Source organism: Lonchura striata, chromosome 26 (assembly GCF_046129695.1).
Source record: "Lonchura striata isolate bLonStr1 chromosome 26, bLonStr1.mat, whole genome shotgun sequence".
Taxonomy (NCBI): Eukaryota; Metazoa; Chordata; class Aves; order Passeriformes; family Estrildidae; genus Lonchura; species Lonchura striata.
The window spans coordinates 7,732,510-7,747,556 of record NC_134628.1 but is presented as its reverse complement, the minus strand read 5'-3'; the positions used below and the strand labels follow the sequence as shown (position 1 = coordinate 7,747,556).

The 15,047-nt window shown below is 54.6% G+C and overlaps 1 protein-coding gene across 1 annotated transcript; it reads right to left on the bottom strand.

Annotated features, from left to right (window-relative positions):
• Nucleotides 1–3,585: 3,585 nt before the first annotated feature.
• On the bottom strand, nt 3,586–14,189 carry TMEM200B (transmembrane protein 200B). Its single transcript, XM_021528354.1, has 2 exons — nt 14,162–14,189; nt 3,586–7,347 (listed from the first exon to the last, which is right to left on the bottom strand). Exon 2 carries the CDS (start codon nt 7,322–7,324, stop codon nt 6,032–6,034), a length of 1,293 nt encoding a protein of 430 aa, XP_021384029.1. The 5' UTR covers nt 7,325–7,347; nt 14,162–14,189; the 3' UTR covers nt 3,586–6,031.
• Nucleotides 14,190–15,047: the final 858 nt, after the last annotated feature.

Below are 15,047 nucleotides of genomic sequence, written 5' to 3'. Positions count from 1 at the left end.
CCCCAAATGTAGCTACGATGGTGCCAAAGCTCTTCCAGCCCTGGGCCAGCATTTCCCTGCACTCTTGGTGCCTTCAGGCCCTTTAAAACAGTTCCCGTTGTGGTCACATGTGGGACCAAAACCTCCAGAAGGGCCAGAAGCAATTCCCAGAGTTCCAGTTTGCCCCAAAGAAGCATCCCTTGATATAAAACCTTCCTTTGAGCTGTAGAATTTGTGGTGAGCCCAGTTGAGGTCTGTGCTCAGCAGCTGCTGCCCAACTCTTAAGTAAGTGTGACTCAACTGGAGTGGGGGGAAATGTCAAATCCATTGATATTTTGGTCCTATTTTTTTTTTTTCTGGCTGCAGCAGCTTTAGGAGGGACAGAAATAAGGCATAAAAAGCTGACAGGGCATCTTGGCTGTAGGCCTGACAGAGAACAAGAGCTAGATGGCCCAGTTAGGGCAGCTGGAGACTGGAAATTGGCTGGGAAGAGTTTTCCTGGGGCAGGGGCACTCCCTGTGCCTCAGTTCCCCTAACAGGCAGAAAGAGAAAGGTGGCACCTGACATGTGAATTCCCATTGCTCCAGACACAACCATCACCGCTTCCATCCTGACCCTGGGCAGTTTGCTTCCAAGTACTGAATCTCAGTGTCCTGTAAAGCCAAAATTACCAAGGAGCTTCAGAACCTGACCCTGGAGAGTTGGGAACCTGCCACCACTGGAGCTGCTTTCCCGTAAGTGTCACAGCAACATGACTCACTCCGCTCTGCGGCAGAGCCAGGTCCTGTTATCTCGGGCTTCTGCCCCTAGCCTGCCAGGGTGATGCTGCAAACAGCCCTGTTCCAGGGAGCTGGGCCCTGGGGAGGTCCCAGCACCTTCAGACAATGCACTGGTGTGAGGGGTCATGGCTGGGTACAAACCACAGCCCCCAAAACATCATGTCTGTGGACAACCAGCCAAAAAATGGCTTCGTTCCTTTGCTTAGCTGCACTTTGGGATGTCAGACCCCTGCTCAACGGCCAAGATGTCATCACCTGCTCCCACTTTTGGCACTATTGAGCATCACGTGGGGAGCAGCTACAAGCTCTGAGAAGCTCCTGCGGGTCCCAATCTGTCCCACAGCTATCAGCTCCAAAAACAGTATGGGACTGTGCTGGACTGCAGCAGTGTGTGCTGACAGAAACACCCTCATCAGCCTTGGGACTCCCACAGGCAGGGGAGATGGAGCTGATGGTTCCCAAGGGGCTTCTGGCACATCCCTGTCCTGGACACTGCAGGGATGTCAGTGGCACCAGGGATATGGTCCCACATTGCCCATCCACCCAACCCATGGTGCTTTGCTAGGCAGGAGTGTTGCCATTGCTAGTGAAGGGACAGGTGACCCTGGAACCCCATCCAAAGTGCCCAGGGGAAAAGTGTCCTCACCTTATTACCCCAGGGCACAACCACAGAGACAGCAAACACCCACCTCAATGCTTAGCAGTCTGGGGCTGTCCCAGGAGACTGAAAAGGCTTTTCCTTAAAGCTCCCCAAAGCCCTTCTGGGTCAGTGTCGCAAGCCCAGGGTGCTTTTATCCACCTCACAGCCAGAGCAGGAGGGAGTATGTTAATGTTGCCTGTGGTATTTTGCCTGGCTACCAGCTAGGGAAAATGTTAGGCAAACAAATACCATGGCAATCCAGATGCAAATAAATAAAACCCAACCCCTTGTCCCAGCTGCGCAGGAAGCAGCAGCTCCTGGCAGGCCTGCTCGTGGGTGGCCCCACACCTACCCCGGGCCCCAGATTCCACACCAAAGGCAATGACTGTCTTGGAGGTCCCATCCTGTGGGAAGAAGCCAGAAAAGTTGCTTTCCTTCATCACCCATCCCTGGTCCTTCTTCATGTCTCCATCGCAGAACTCAACCTGGAGAAGCAGCTGTCACATCAGGACAAGTTCCCATTAAGTCACCAGCTTATTCCAGCCCAGCTATTTTTAGGCTGTTCCTCCTGGTTTTGGGGCTCAGCAGCCAGTTGTGTTCCTGGAGTATCAGGTCTGCTCTAAGGGCTCCAGGAGGAATTGTTGTGGGAGCCAGGCAGCAGTGGGGTGACTCCATCCCTTCCAGCTGTGGGAAACAAGGGTCTGAGATAAACAGGATTGAAAGGGGAGGAATTATGTTGGCAATGGGCCAGGTTGGACACATTGAGCTCAGCTCTGAGTTCCATCACTGGGGAAACTGAGGCACAAAAGAATAGCCAAAACCAGGTGGGGAATCACCTCAGGTCCTGCAGCAGCTGGGTCAATGACCTTAGATTCATCTCTGCTCCATCCCCAACCACCCAGGGAAGCACTAGTGCAGACTCCTGCAGATTCATGGGCATCTTTTGTTTTTTGCCCCCAGCATGGGCAGTGGTCCCTGACTGGCTCCAAGCCAAAGCCCCAGAGATTTGGGCTCCAGCCCCATGCCAGCTGTCGGGACACATCACGTGGATGCTGGCAATACTGAGGGAACTCTGGCTTTTGACCCAGGACCAGCCCCAGGGCAATCCTTCCCACACTGCTCAGCACATTTCTACAGTAGGATTAACGTGCAGAGCCTTGGGTGCCAGAGAACCTATACAGGATGCTCCCAAACCCACAGAAAAAAAAAAAAATTAAAAATAATTAAGCAACTACTCCCAACCCCAGCTCCAGCCCTGTTCCAGCTCCCTTGGGTACCGGGAAGCACTAGGATAGGTGCCTTTGGCTCAGTGCTGGCTCATTAACTCAGAGAGGCATTTTGTATCACACTCCTGCCCTTTTTTAAAATAAAGCAACAGTAATCAGCCCCCTGCCAAAAGGGCCAGGGTGTTACAGACCCGGGGAGTGCAACTGCACCCAACACAGCAGTCCTCTTTAGCCATGGAGGGCAAAAGCCACATTCACCCAGCACAGGTCACACTGTCCCTTACATGCCACCTTCCCGACACCTTGGCAGGAGATTATGTACTGCAAACGCACACTGGGAGCAGAGCCCTTGCCTTCCCACAGACCTTAAATCTTGAGGAAGGGCACTCCAGCCAAGCAGATTCATGGCTGTGATCTGCCCCACTGCAGGGAGAGGAGGAGGCAGAGGAAGAAGAGGAGAAAGAGCTGTAAACGAGCCAGCAGCTGAGCAGTATCAGGGAGTGATTGTCCCCAGCTGTGGTTGTTGTGCTCCCTAGGGACAGAAGTGTCCCATCGGCAGCTCTGGAGACCAACTGACACTACTGGGCTGTCCCTGGGCATGAGAGACCCTCTGCACCTCCCCAGGACATATCTCCTACACACAGCCTGTGGTAGTGGTTCCCTCAATCCATTTTCCCATTTTTGGCCCAAACTAAGCTGTCCTGTAGCCATGCACCAGCTGAGAGGGCTCTTGGTGGTGGGGAATAACTGCAATTGCCTTTGGTCTCTCCAGCCTCTATCTTCTAGTCCAAGGGACCCCTGGAGTCAGCCCTTGTCAGCCTGGACATGTTAGTGCTGGGGACAAACTCCCAATTTTCTTTGCTGATGTGTATGATGAAATACCCCTTCAGTTGGTAGGAATCTCCTCCTGCAGTGGCCACCTCCCAGGACGGAATACCATGGGGCTGATGAGAGCTGGATATTTAGTCCATAGTTTATTTAGCCTGTTCCTGAGGACAGAAGGTACTAAAAAGCAGTGCCCTTCACAGGCTGTGCAGTGTGACATCTCCAGGGCTTCCATGATTGTTCCACTTCACAGCTCTGCAGCCAAGCAGTCAATGTAAGGATCTATCCAGGGTGTATATTTTTACTCTTTTAATTTCTGTTTCTAACCCAGCCTCACCCTGCCCAGTTCATTCCCAGAACACTGTGAGGACAGCATACATGGCATTCATCCACTGAAACCAGCACTGCTAATATGCCACAAATACTCTGGGAACAGTGGCCACAGACGGAGCTGAAGGTGAGGGATGCACAGATGCTGCTCTTCCCTGGAGAAGGCACAGGGCTTCTCACCCTGCCAGATTAATTACTCAAGCTGCTTTGCATTTTGAAATGATCCCTGTGTGACTCAGAAATGCCTCTCCTGGATGATGCTGCTGAGCTGGGAAGGAAGATGGGGCAGGAAGATGATGCTGGTGCAGGCACATGGTCCAGGCAGGTTGCCCTGTGATCCAGCCATTTCCCACAGTTAGACTAAGCCTCAGTCAGAAAATGAAGGGGAAAAATTAAAAAAAAAACACCCCCAGTAGCTTTTCGTGCAACTCCTTGTGGCATTTCAGGCTTGTTTCTTGCTGCCAGTTCCCAAAGCATGGCCCAGGGCCCAGTATTAGCTCTGACTGCAGATGGTTAAGCCCAAGTAAAAAGTTATTTTTGGACAAAAACAACCTTCTGGCACTTCCCCTGGGATGCTGCTCCAGGGCAGACCCCAGTTGGTGACTTTTTCTTGTTGTTTATTGCATTGAATCAGTGCCTAAATAACGTTAAGAATAAGCAGCCAAATAAATAGCTGAGCTTGGGCTGGTATCACTCCCAGAGAATCCTTTGGGATGCAACTGGGCCCCAACCACAGCTGTCTGTCCCATCTCCAGCCCCTGCACGAGGGAAGCTGCACCCAAGCTCTCTGGGAGGGCTGGCATTGGGTACAGACAGCTTTTCCTGTACAGCAGAACACCCCCCATCAAAGCACTGTGGGGAGTGCTTTGGGAGAAGCTTTTTGGGAGAAGATGGGCCTGGGGAAGAAAAGGCAATTTCCTAATGATTTTACTGGCATGTTTTGATCTGAAGAAGGATGTTGTTCCCAAAGTTTGCAAGGTCTGACACTCTGTATTCACTTCAGACCAGAGAGGGAGAAGAGACAGGAATAACCTCCCTCTGCAAACACTTCATACAGATAAAAGAGATTTCAGCCATCCGAACAGGCTCTAGTTTTGGAAAGGCAAATGTCAAAGACCCCATCTAGGCTGCCACAGCCATTTTAAAGCCTCCTGAACTGCTGGAGAGCAGAGCTGTCTGTGTCCTATCGCTTCAATCCATCCTTCCACATGCCTGGGCATCCCGGGTCTCCTCCTGCCCAAGATAGAGCTGGAGGGAGTAAGAAGGGATGGGATGAACCCCCAGCTCCCTTTTCTCCAGAAATCTATCCCAGTGCTGAGGCTGCCTCTCTGGCTTCATCCCATACAGCTCCTGTTCTGCATCCGACAGACACAGAGTAACAGAACAGCACCAAACAGGACATGGCAAAAACAGCACTGACACTCCCCTACCCCTCTGCCCCTTCACATCCTTCCTCCCACCACCTGCATCCTCCATCCCACCAAAAACCAGCACAAACAAACCCAGATCCACTGAGAGGCTCTCAGAATTGCTGCACCCCAGGTGGGCAGCAGCACCTTGCTCGCTGCCTGCAACTCCCTGGGCACCTTCTACCTCCCTTCTCTCCATAAAAATCCCAAACCTTGTACTTATCACCTCATCCTGTGAATGTTGAGCAGCTGGTTATGGAGCACCCCTTCTCCAGTGGAGTCTGGGTGGGGGCACAAGGTCTCACAGACCCTCTGGAAGCACTGCCCCTCTTAAGCATCCCACAGGCAAGAGGAGAAGGCAAGGCAGCACCACATGGCATCCAGATAATATTTAATAGCCCCATTGGGCCTACGTGCTCTGGCTAAGCAAATTTTCTGGTGGGTTGAGGCTGGATAAGGAACATCACCCCCCAAAGAATCTCCCCACCCTAACCACGCTGAGATAAAAGTGCTGTGGGGGCTGGTGGGGCTTCACCTGCCCCAATGTCCCCAGCCCACAGTTTGTGTGGGGTCTCAAAGCGAGGACTCCTCTGGAAAAGCCACCAGGAGAAGGGCTTGTAAGGCCAAGGGCATCCACCCAGCAGGACATCCCATTTAGGTGAGTCCTCACCCAGGAGCCTAAATGGCAGGTCAGGATGGAAGGTCAGGACCTTCATCTTGGCATTGGCTTAAAAATGCTGCCCCCAAACCCCTCCTGGATGTGGGGATTTGGGGTTGCTGGTGGGTGCTGGGGGCCAGGATGAGGGACTGGGATGTTACTGTCCCCAAAGGTGAGTGGGGACATCAGACCCGTGTGCCCTGCTCCATCCCCACCACCCAGGAGCTAGGTGGGGGCTCGGCCTGGCTCGGGGGCTCGCTGGGCTCCAGCAGCTGGTCTGAGGACTCGCCAGTACTTTCCAGTTTGGCGTAGCCCACAAGGCTGACATGGTCCAGCCGAGGCCAGCTCCGGTTCTTACGGTCCTTGATGGGGGCCACCAGCAGCACCCCCGGCCGGCCAAGGTCCAGGGATTTGGAGTGTCCCGGGGTGTGGAGGTGCACGTCGGAGCTGAGATCCACCAGTGGCTCTGCACCGGGACAACTGTTATCCACACTGATGACAACATGGCCTCCACCACCATCACCAGCCTGGCTGCAGAGTGCAGTGCTGTCACCAATGGAAACCGGAACCCGGGAGAGCTGTGGTGTTTTGGGGAGATGCTCAGCAGAGCCCCTCTCTGCCCTCCCATCAGCCCCCCGTGCTGCCCCATCCAGCAAGCAGTTGTTGAGCTTGATTATAGGCAGTGTCAAGGCTCCCACAGCTGAGGACAGGAGGGACTCAGCTCCAGTGTGGCACGGGAGGCTCAGGTTGACCTCGGTGGAGTGGAGGCTGCGGAGAGAGATCGCAGGGGAAGCTGCCGGGTGCTGCAGGAACTCAGCCATGGCCTGGAGCCGGTTGGGGCCATAGCAGTCGGACCACTTGTTGCCAGGGCTGGGGCAGGGCTGACAGGACAGGTCCACCTGGTAACAGCCCTCCACACACTCAGCACTAGCCTTGGGCAAAGCCTGGCTGTCCCCACGCTGGCAGTGCCCGTCCTCGGGGCTGGTCCCCTTGGGCAGGCCCACTTCCAGGCTGTAGAGCCCCTTCTGCATCAGCTGCCGGGTCTCCATGTCCCTATTCTCGTACAGCATTGTGTTGGCGCAGATGAAGATGAAGAGCCCAATGCCCATGATGACAGGGCCGATCAGCTTCAGCTTCTCGCTGTGGGGCATGTGGCGCCCAGCCGCCACCTCCCTCCTCATGTCCCCCACCACACTGGTGTTCCCCGTGCTGGCACCGGTGCCCCCATATCCCCGGTGAGGCCAGTAGCCCACCACGGCAATGGTCATGCCCACCAGGACCACCGAGACGCCCACCATAACGAAGGCCCCCGCGGGTGAGCGCATGCGGAGCTGCCCTTTCAGCGAGGGCTCCGTCGGGGGCTTGCGCCGCAGGCGGCGGCCCTGGCGCCGCAGAGGAACGAGGGGCACTGGCACCTTGGGCCCTCCATGCTCCAGTTCTCGCATAGGCACGTTGGATTCGCCGTTCTCTGCAGTCATCGTCTCTGGCTCAGCCACAATTCCTGCACGATGGGAGGAGAAAAAGGTGAGCAGGCATCACTGGGGGTCCTAGTGCCCAGGATGCTGCAGCATGGGCACCACAGGGACACTCAGAGCCTGGGGATGCCAGGAGCATAAGGACACCGAACCCACAGGTTACACCAGGCAGGGACAAGCAGCTTTGCTCTGCCCAATTGCTCCCCTCTTTCCTCAAGTTACTTCTGTCTCCCCACTCAGGAATGAAGGGCTGAGGCACCCTTTCCAACCAGACTCCCAAAGCCCCCAGACTCATCCCTCTAAACCCCTGAGCTGCGCAGGAAGCGAGGACAGCTGTGACCCTGCTGTGCCACACCCAGCACAGCGCCGTCGCTGGCATCGCAGCCTAAGGGACCAGTCCTGGTACCCCAGTCCTACAACAGCTGCAGAAGGTGCCACCCCCAGTCTGCCCCAACAGCAGTGAGGGAAGGGGCTATTTATTCATCTGCTGGGGAAACTGAGGCACCTGGAAACTCAAATGAAAGGTCTGACACAGCCACACCACCCAGAGCCCTGTGAGTGATGATCCAAGCAGGACCTAAAAACCTAAACCAACATCAAGACACTCAGTAGGCAGCAGGACCCACCAATCCATGGAGAATTTAAGCTAAAACAGGTGTTTTTCCCAATTTTCTGCTGTCTCTTATTTCTTCTGACCTCCTCAGTGCATCCCCAGGATCCTACCCTCACTCACACCAACATAAAACTCCACATCGAGGGATTTACAGTGCATAGTGTGTCATTTTATCCAGAACTTTATTTCCTAGATTAGCAGAAAGGTGTGGAAGCTGCTGCCCAACACAGCAGGTGACCAGCCTGGTAGGAAGCCTGGGCAGGCACCACTGTGCCTGGAATAAGTGGAACCCTGGGAAGCTAAAACAGTCCCAGAGAAGTCCCAGACCAAAAACATCTTTAAAAAAAATCTGAATAAGCTCATGCTGACAGGAAGCCATGCCCTTGCAGAGTGGTGCTGCATGCCCAGCCATGGCTGGCAGTGGGGCTGTGGCAGGATGGGGTGTCTGTGCACTCTCCGATGTCTCCCAGCACTGGCAGCATGGAAATGCTGCCCAGGCCGTTCCCCAAGGAACATCCCAAAGGGGATGTGAGCAGGGAGAGCTGCAGGGTGGCCCACAGCCAAGGGATGCTGTGGGAGGAAGCTTGTTACCCCACTGCATCTTAAACTGTCAAGAAAAGCATTTGGACAACACAATAATGGATATTCAGCAAATCAAATCCAGAAACTAAACACAAGGAGAGCCCTGCAGGAGGAGAGGGGTGACCACTACAATTTCATCCCCAAGATGAATGAAGTGCTGAGAGCCACTGACCAGCATCCAAACAGCAGAAAAATGCTATTTTTTTTCCGCAGTTAATCATCTTAAGGTGTTATTAGCATCAGAGGGAAGGAATTAAAGATATGAGATCCAGGATGACAGCTTGTTCCTGGTACAAGGCTGTCAAGCTGTGACAATTTGAGTAAGGGAGATTTAAAGGAAAAAAAAAAAAAATAAAGTCCCAAACAAATCAGACCAAACCCCAGGTGTTAAGGCTTTCTGAAAAATAAGTTGATAATCCCACGTGGCAAAGGGAGAAACACAATAAACCCAAGGTAATGTTCATCCTCAAAAATGAGGCTTTAAATATTTTGGTATTAAAGGGAAACTACTGAACACTTGAACACATCCCAAAGATTGCGGGCTTTTTGCCTCCAGATGCCCTGATTAAGGTTATCTCTTAATTTTCTCTAATTGCCATCTTAGCTTCAAACTCTCTTAATTTTTATAGCAAACCCTGGCTTACTTAGGGATTCAGAAGAGAATGACCCTCTACATTGCAAGAGAAAGCTCTTGGACACTGACTGGGGGGAACATGACCCCCCCAGCTCACGACCCCAAACTCACACTGAACACACACCAGGCACCTCCTGCTTTATTCTGGAGCCTCAGCCAGGCCTCTTTAACCCCAGTTCCTCTAACCTCTCTAACTCCTCCTGTGGAATCAAGACGAGTGTCCACAGGGACCAGGAGCATCCCCGGTGTCCCACCTGTGGGGACAAAGAGTATCCCATGGGGAGAACAAACTTCACTAGGGTCCTGCCTGTGGGGACTATGAGCATCTCCCAAATCCTGCCTGTGAGGACCCTGCATCCTTTGGATCTCATCCAGGACAATGCTTTGGGTCTAGGTGATGTTCACCTGGGCTGTACCAGGCTGCTCTTGCCACACTTTTGCTCTGGATACAGTCTGGGATTCATCTCAGGCTGCCTGGGAATGGTACAGGAGGATGAGAGGTGCCCACCCACCCCACATCCACAGGGTCCAGACCACACTGGGGCTGAAACAATCCCCTTCCCACCTCCTCCCCTTTTCCCTGGGCACAGGGACAGAGGTGCTGGCAGGAGGGACAGGCAAATGCCACCAATCTGGCTGCTGGCAGGGAATACCCTCTGTAGCCCCGGCCACTATTCCTGCCCAGAGTGCCCATCCCTTATGTGCCCACTACTGTGTTCTGAACTTGGAGCATTTCCTTGCTCATTGCTGGGGCTGGCTGTTCCCAGAGTTCAAAACCATTACTTTTATTAATAGAACCCCCAAGGTTATATAACCCTTTTTGAAAAAATAAATTACAAAACTACAAAACTCAGCACTGCCATTCCCTCCTGCACCCTGCAGCCGTTGACACTCCCGCAAATGGATGAATGCCACGTTAGAGCAGCGGCGTCAGACACGGCTCAGGGAACAGGGGCTCGGGGACAGCCCGCTCCCATGCTGGGACAGGCAGTGGCTCGGCATTCCTGGCCACCTCCGTCCAGCCCAGAGGCATTTGTGGCTCACCAACTCGCAGGTTTACATTCCTGGTGGGAAGGAATGACAGTATGGAACTGTAAATATTGTATGGGAGTGGGATGAGCACTGCTCTGCTGCCAGGTTAAGCTCCAATCCTCGCAATAAGCCTGACATTAAAACAAACCCAAATATTTCTCTAATCCCTCCCATCACAAAGACACATTGCTGGCTCCACCCTCCCACCTCAATCCTCTCTGGCCACCGTTGCAGATTGATTCTCCTAAAATTTGACACGAAATCCCAATGCATCTGACAAGCAAGCAGAGCTTGGTGCTGGTACAGCAGAATTTAGGAAGGGTCCCTCCTGCAGGCAGATCCTCACATCCTCTGGGCATCCCTGGGATGCTCTGCCCCTACCATGACCACACTGCCAGCTTGAATTTCCAATATCAAAGGCTATCAAAAAGCAGAAATGGCCTCCAAATCTCCCTCTGGCTGAGGGAAGAGGAGCTATAATGGCATCTGGAAGTGCCACTCCAGTCCTGTGCCACAGGAGGTGCCACCCGGCTCAGTGATGGGCTGGAGATGAAGAAATGTCATATGGGAAAAGTGCAGGCAGCTCTGAGAGCCTTCCCCTCGTTGGTTTATCCCTCTTGCCAGTTATCCTTCCAGGAGCTTTTTCTTTTCCTTGGTTCACACCTGGAAAGGGCTTCACTGCAGGACAGCATCCACCACACAGAAGGGAACCCAGCATCTCCCCAGGGACAGTGTTCCCATTGCTGCCATGCCCCATCCCAGGCACTGCTCCCCAACAGTGGGGCATGATCCCATTCTGCACCCAGGATCCCCCCCTGGATGCAGGATCCTGTAGGTCCTGTGCAGGGCATCACCCCAGGAGCTGGCACAGGAGGAGCCCTGGCTGTAATGAACACCCAAGAAATGCCCAACAAACAGAAACCACGTCTGTTTTATTTTCTTTTCCTAAAGACTTTAAAGATGCTCTCCTCATTTTGGGAGTAAACTGGTTTTGCATTTTGCTGCTGAATCAGCCAGCAAAGCCTGCAGTGTGTCTAAAGGCCAAAGTGATGGTGAGACCCCAAACCAGGAAGCACAGCCCAGCCCTCTCTGCCTCATGCAAGCCCTGGGGAGCCTATGACATCCAAGCCCATGGTGGCTGAGCTTCCCCATATCGCTCTCCACAAGGAAAGGGGATCCAGGCAGCCAAGACCTTCTGAGTATGAGGCTGTGTCGAGCTGCTGGAGCCCCCCCAGTTCTCCCACCCACAGGGAAGGTATGGAGAATGGGAATGACAGTCTGCACTGAGATGTGCTGCTTAAAAATAACTCCTTTTCAACCCAACCTTCGACGCCGCCCCCGGCACAGGGCAGGAGGCGGCCACAGGAGCAGTACCCAGGTACCAGCTCCTTCCCCATCCCACCTCCCATCCTGGCTGCAGGAGACTGAAGCCAAGGCCAGCAGGGGAGCAGCAGTGACCCCAGTGCATGGTGCATCCCTCATGCTGGATACTTGGGGTGGTCTGAGCCCCCATATCCCCACCTGTGCAGTGCCTCCTCCTTCCCTAGTTCTCCGAGTTCACATCAAGTTCCCCTCCTTGGCTACACATAAAGGTCTCCAGAGACAGGGAACAGGAGAAAAATCTGCCAGACATTTCTGGGGGTTTCCCAGCAGGAGCAAACTCTGCCACCATCCACTGGTAGCTCCCAGTCCAGAGCCTCCCCTGGGCTCATTCCCAAGGAATAAAACCTCCCTGTGTGAACCTGACACAAGTGTTCCCAATGCAGTGACAAAATCCATGCTCCAGCGGGGGACACTCATTAATCAACCATAATTAATTAAGTTCCCTCATTGAAACTTCCACATAAACTCAGTAATGCTAATTACCACAGCATGGGAAGGATTATCCCCTTCCCAGTGGGAGTCACCTTCTGGTCCTGGAGTCTCACTGAAATTGTGACAGATTTTCACCTTTGCTGCAGCACTGAAGACCCTGGGATTGACAACCCAAAGGTCAGAAGTGCCCCTTATTGTCCTCTCCACAACACAAAGACCTTGGTTTTCCCAGGTGAAGGATGGGATGGAGGAGGGGTTAACACAAAACCACCTGCACCAAGCAACTATCAACAGGGCCATCACCCTGACATCTGGCCGGGGTGCGGAGAATCATCGTGCTTGCCTCCCATCATCAGGTCACACGTCCCACACAGTGGTCAGGAGCCACCAAGGCCACTACTGTCACTTGGAATGTGATCCAGGGAAAGATGGTGCTGGGGTGATTTGGGGACATACGGGTCTCTCCTTTTGCTTTCCACCTTGTGCTTGACCCCAGGCAGGAGGCTCCTGATGGGCAAATGGGTACGTGAGGAGTGAGTGGCATCAGTACCACCAGTAGCTCCAGATCCAATCACCCTGACTTCTCCAAACTCCTCCCTGCTCCTAAAAAATGGGGCCATGCTCTGAACACCTCTCTAACCCTCAGGCAAAAGAAAGTGTGTGGAAACATCCCACTGATTACTAATTATCAGAGCTTGCCTTACCCAGATTTGCTTTGCCTAATTAGGACTAATCTCCACGGCTGGGAAATGAGCTGCAGTCATCCATGGTGAGGAGCTCATGCAACTTGGATGTTGCTTAAGTCTGACATGTCAGACCCCTGTGATGGGAGTGGGATCGTAATTCCTGGCTGCTTCTGACAGGCCATTGTTTAAGGAGACAATGAAAATCCACAAATTTGGTGTTTCTCCCTCAAGTCAGTGCTGAAATCAGGACATCTGCATTGCTCAACTTTTTTGATAGGAACCAGATGCAAATAATTAATAAATCCAAATTCAAGATAATGCGGACTAAATTTTAATGGAGAGAGCTCTTTGCTCACTTGGAGGAGAGGGAGGAGTGAGTGGCTCAGGGGGATTTCCTGGGAGAATTCCTGCCTCTGGGAAGTGGTGTGGGGTGGCAGGGCACCCAAGGATGCAGGCTGTGGCCAAGCACCTTGCAAATCCTCGCTGCCAAGAGAAAAGGAAGGAGAGTAAAAGAAAAATCCATAGGTTGAGATTTCCAGGGAATTAGGACTAAGCTCTTTCTGAATTTGGCAGAAATTCTGCCTTCTGCTGCTTCTTTGAAAAATCCCTGCCAGCATGGAGGGAGGGGACGGGATGGAATGATGGAGTCCAGAGGCTACCTCCTTGCTCTCAGGCACAGCCCAAGTTATCCAGGGGGTACAGACACACAGATCCCATCTCCCACTCCACAGCCCCACATCCCACTCTGCCTGCGAGCAATGAAGTTCCCAGCTGTACTCCCAGCTGGTATCACTCTTAACTCCCAGCTTTTTAACCCCCATCTCCCCTACTCTTCACCCTGCAAAAGACACATCTCGCTGATTTCATGAGCAAGGATCCAAACCCACCTAGAGGTGAGACAGAGCCGTGGGTCTGGCTGCTGACCCTTCCATGCCATAAAGCTCAGCCCCTTGTGCACACAGGCCGTCCCGATCCCAAACTCCAGGATCTACTGGGAAAATTTCCACCCAGTTCTCTCTCGAGCGTCTACATCAAACCCTGCGTGGGGATCAGCTGCGGGGCTACTCCTCACGCCGGTCCTCTGCCAAGAGCCTCAGGAATTGCAGAAAGTGCTGGGATTGGGCAGTTCTGCTGAGCTCCCAGATTTTGGCCGTGTGAAGATGCGTGCGCTTGCACAAGAGTGTGCGTGCACATCTGCGCGCAGCTGGCTGCTCATGCGAGTATGTGTGGTGTGTGTCCTTGTTCGTGTCTGGGTGTTCCTGCGTGTGCCTGGTGTCTGTGGGAGCAGATTTGTATCCGTGGGTACATGGTGTCCGTGGGTGCCGGTGCCCCTCGGTGCGCAGCGCCCACGGGCGTGCGGGGGTGCTCCGTGTCCGGCGCATCCCGCGCCGTGTGCCCGAGGTGGATGTGGAAGCACACGGCCGGCGCCGCGTGTCCGTGTCCGTGCCCCCCCGCCGTCCCCCCGTCCCCGCACTCACCGGCGGCCGCCGAGCCGTGCGCCTCCCGCCGGGGCCAGGGCCGGTGCCCCGGGGGCGGCGGGCGCTGGGCTCCGCCGCCGCGGCCGGGGCCATGGAGCGGCGGGGCGGCGGGACCGCGGCTCCCCGCTCGCCGCCGCCGGGACGTCTGGGCGCGGGTTCCGCCCGGCCCCGGGTCCCGCCCCGGCCCGCGGGGGGCGGAGCGCGGCGGGGTCGGGCGGGGGACGGGACGGGACCCCCGCGCCCCGCCCGGGGCGGCTCCGCCGGGGCCGGCCGCCGCTTCCCGGCCGTGGGAAAGTTGCGATCGCGGTGCGGGATCGATGGGATTCGGGATTTTCCTGGCTGCGAGCGGGGCCGGCAGCGGCGGGGGATGGAAGGGGCCGGGCTGGGATCCTTCCTCCGCCCCGTTCCCGGTCCCCTCGCCCAGCGGCGACCCCAGGCCCTCCCGCAGGATGGGCCCTGCGTCGCCGGAGGATGCTCCAGTGGAAGAGGGAGGGATGAAACTGGATGGTCTTTAAGGACCCTTCACAGACAGACTATTCCATGATTCTCCGATCCTATGAAATACTCAGAGCTCAGAGATCCTTCTCCACCCCGCCAGCAAAGCCCCCCAGGCTCCCAGCCTGCAGTGCACCAGAAGATCCCAGTTCTCCAAGACAGGCCAGCGTGCACTGGGACTGGGGCTGCAGTGGACCCCCCCGCTTTCAGCACAGGGAATTCAGCAGTTGGGATGAAGCATTATCCCACGTCAGTCCTGGCAGTTGGAGGCGTTTGCTGCAGCCCCCCCAGACGGTACTAACGCAAGTTCCAAAGGCACTTTCTCCTCCAGGCAGGCACAGTGCAAAGACCCTCTGCAAGGAACTGCTCAGCATGCAGACCTTTGTTTCCT